The 1513-nt window shown below is 46.3% G+C and overlaps 1 protein-coding gene across 1 annotated transcript; it reads left to right on the top strand.

Moving 5' to 3' along the window:
• Window positions 1-564: 564 nt before the first annotated feature.
• SARC_13510 (hypothetical protein) lies at window positions 565-1449 on the top strand (the record flags this gene model as incomplete). The annotated part of the gene is made up of 2 exons (XM_014292356.1): window positions 565-658; window positions 1240-1449. Coding segments are annotated over 2 exons (304 nt in total), but the record flags the coding sequence as incomplete, so codon positions are not given.
• Window positions 1450-1513: the final 64 nt, after the last annotated feature.

Here is a 1513-nt window from a genome sequence, read left to right as displayed (position 1 = left end):
CTACACACACACACACACACACACACACACACACACACACACACACACACACACATATATATATATATATATATATATATATATGTGTGTGTGTGATGTTCCCAAAGTATAGGAAATCCTCGACTATCTATGTTTATAGCGTGTGCCTGGGACAGCTTCGCTGATGTTTGCACAAGGATACTTTCTCGCACGACTGACGTGTGCCCGGTTTGTTACATCTCCACCGACACATGGAACTTCTTGCCCAGCGGGTGTCTCAATCCACTTATTGTACACCGAGACACAAGCACTCTCTCACAATGAACCTCCATAACTTACTTGTACGCACAGCGTAGCATCCATACACTTACGCTCTCACAAGATACAAGTTACCCCACCCGAGCATTTCACACATGTTAACACAAGAACACACACTGCTCTCTCTTCTAACCTCTGTTCAGCTTTGCGTCGGCCGGTTTAGACGGCGCAGCTTATCTGTGGGATCTATCGACAATCTCCTCGTCGTCTCAGGCATTGCGCGTGATACCATCTCAGCAGGATGCGAGCATATACGCACTAGGCATGGACGCCTCTGGACACCGTTTAGCCACAGGCGGCACAGACAGAGTGGTGCGGGTGTGGGACACGCGCACGCAGCAACGGCCTGTATCACTCAAAGGTCAGTCGTGGAAGCGTACTGTATTGCGGTGTGTATGTAGTCCGAGTGTGTGTGTATGTATGTGTGTGTGCGTATAGAAACATGATGTGAGTGTATATAAAGTGAGCATGTATATGTGTGGGCACTGTATTGCTGCCGGTGGCACAGACAGAGTGGTGCGTGTGGGTTTTACGAACGCACTGTCTCTTAGAGGTTATAGTGATATATAATATAAAGTCAATAATAATATAACAATATAATAATATAATAATATAAGTAGTGAGTCGTTGCGATATAGTATGTGTATCACATAAGTACGTATATGTGCTTAGGGGCGATAGGAGTTTAGTTCGTATACACTGGCCATGGATGAATGTACATCGAATGAATTTGGCCAGGAGCACTTTATATACCTACGCCCAGTGCGCTCCGAAGCCTTCACCGCTACACAGTTTCACTCACCAAACCCTACACACCACGCGTGCGCATTGTCTTAACTAGCCTCAACCACAAAACAACACAGCACAACACACCAACTACCAAACACAGGCACCAAGCTCACTCCAACACACCCAACCCAACACAACAACACCTTCACACAGGACACGGAGACAATGTCAAAGTTATTCGTTTCATGGACAACATGGTGTTGAGCGGAGCGTCTGACGGGTCAGTTGTTCTGTGGGACATGCGGCAGCACCGCATACTACACACGTACTACATACACAGCGAAGGCATCTGGTGCCTCTCCATTGCACAGGGCAAGGACCGCATGTGGACTAGTGGAAGGGACGGGAACGTCGTGGAGACTACGTATGTGTGAACTCCAGGATATATATATATATATATATATATGTACTATATATAGTATATATA

Source organism: Sphaeroforma arctica (genome assembly GCF_001186125.1).
Source record: "Sphaeroforma arctica JP610 unplaced genomic scaffold supercont1.3376, whole genome shotgun sequence".
In the NCBI taxonomy this organism is placed as follows: Eukaryota; class Ichthyosporea; order Ichthyophonida; genus Sphaeroforma; species Sphaeroforma arctica.
Note: the sequence above shows the minus strand (reverse complement) of the source record. Positions and strands in the feature narration are given on the sequence as shown.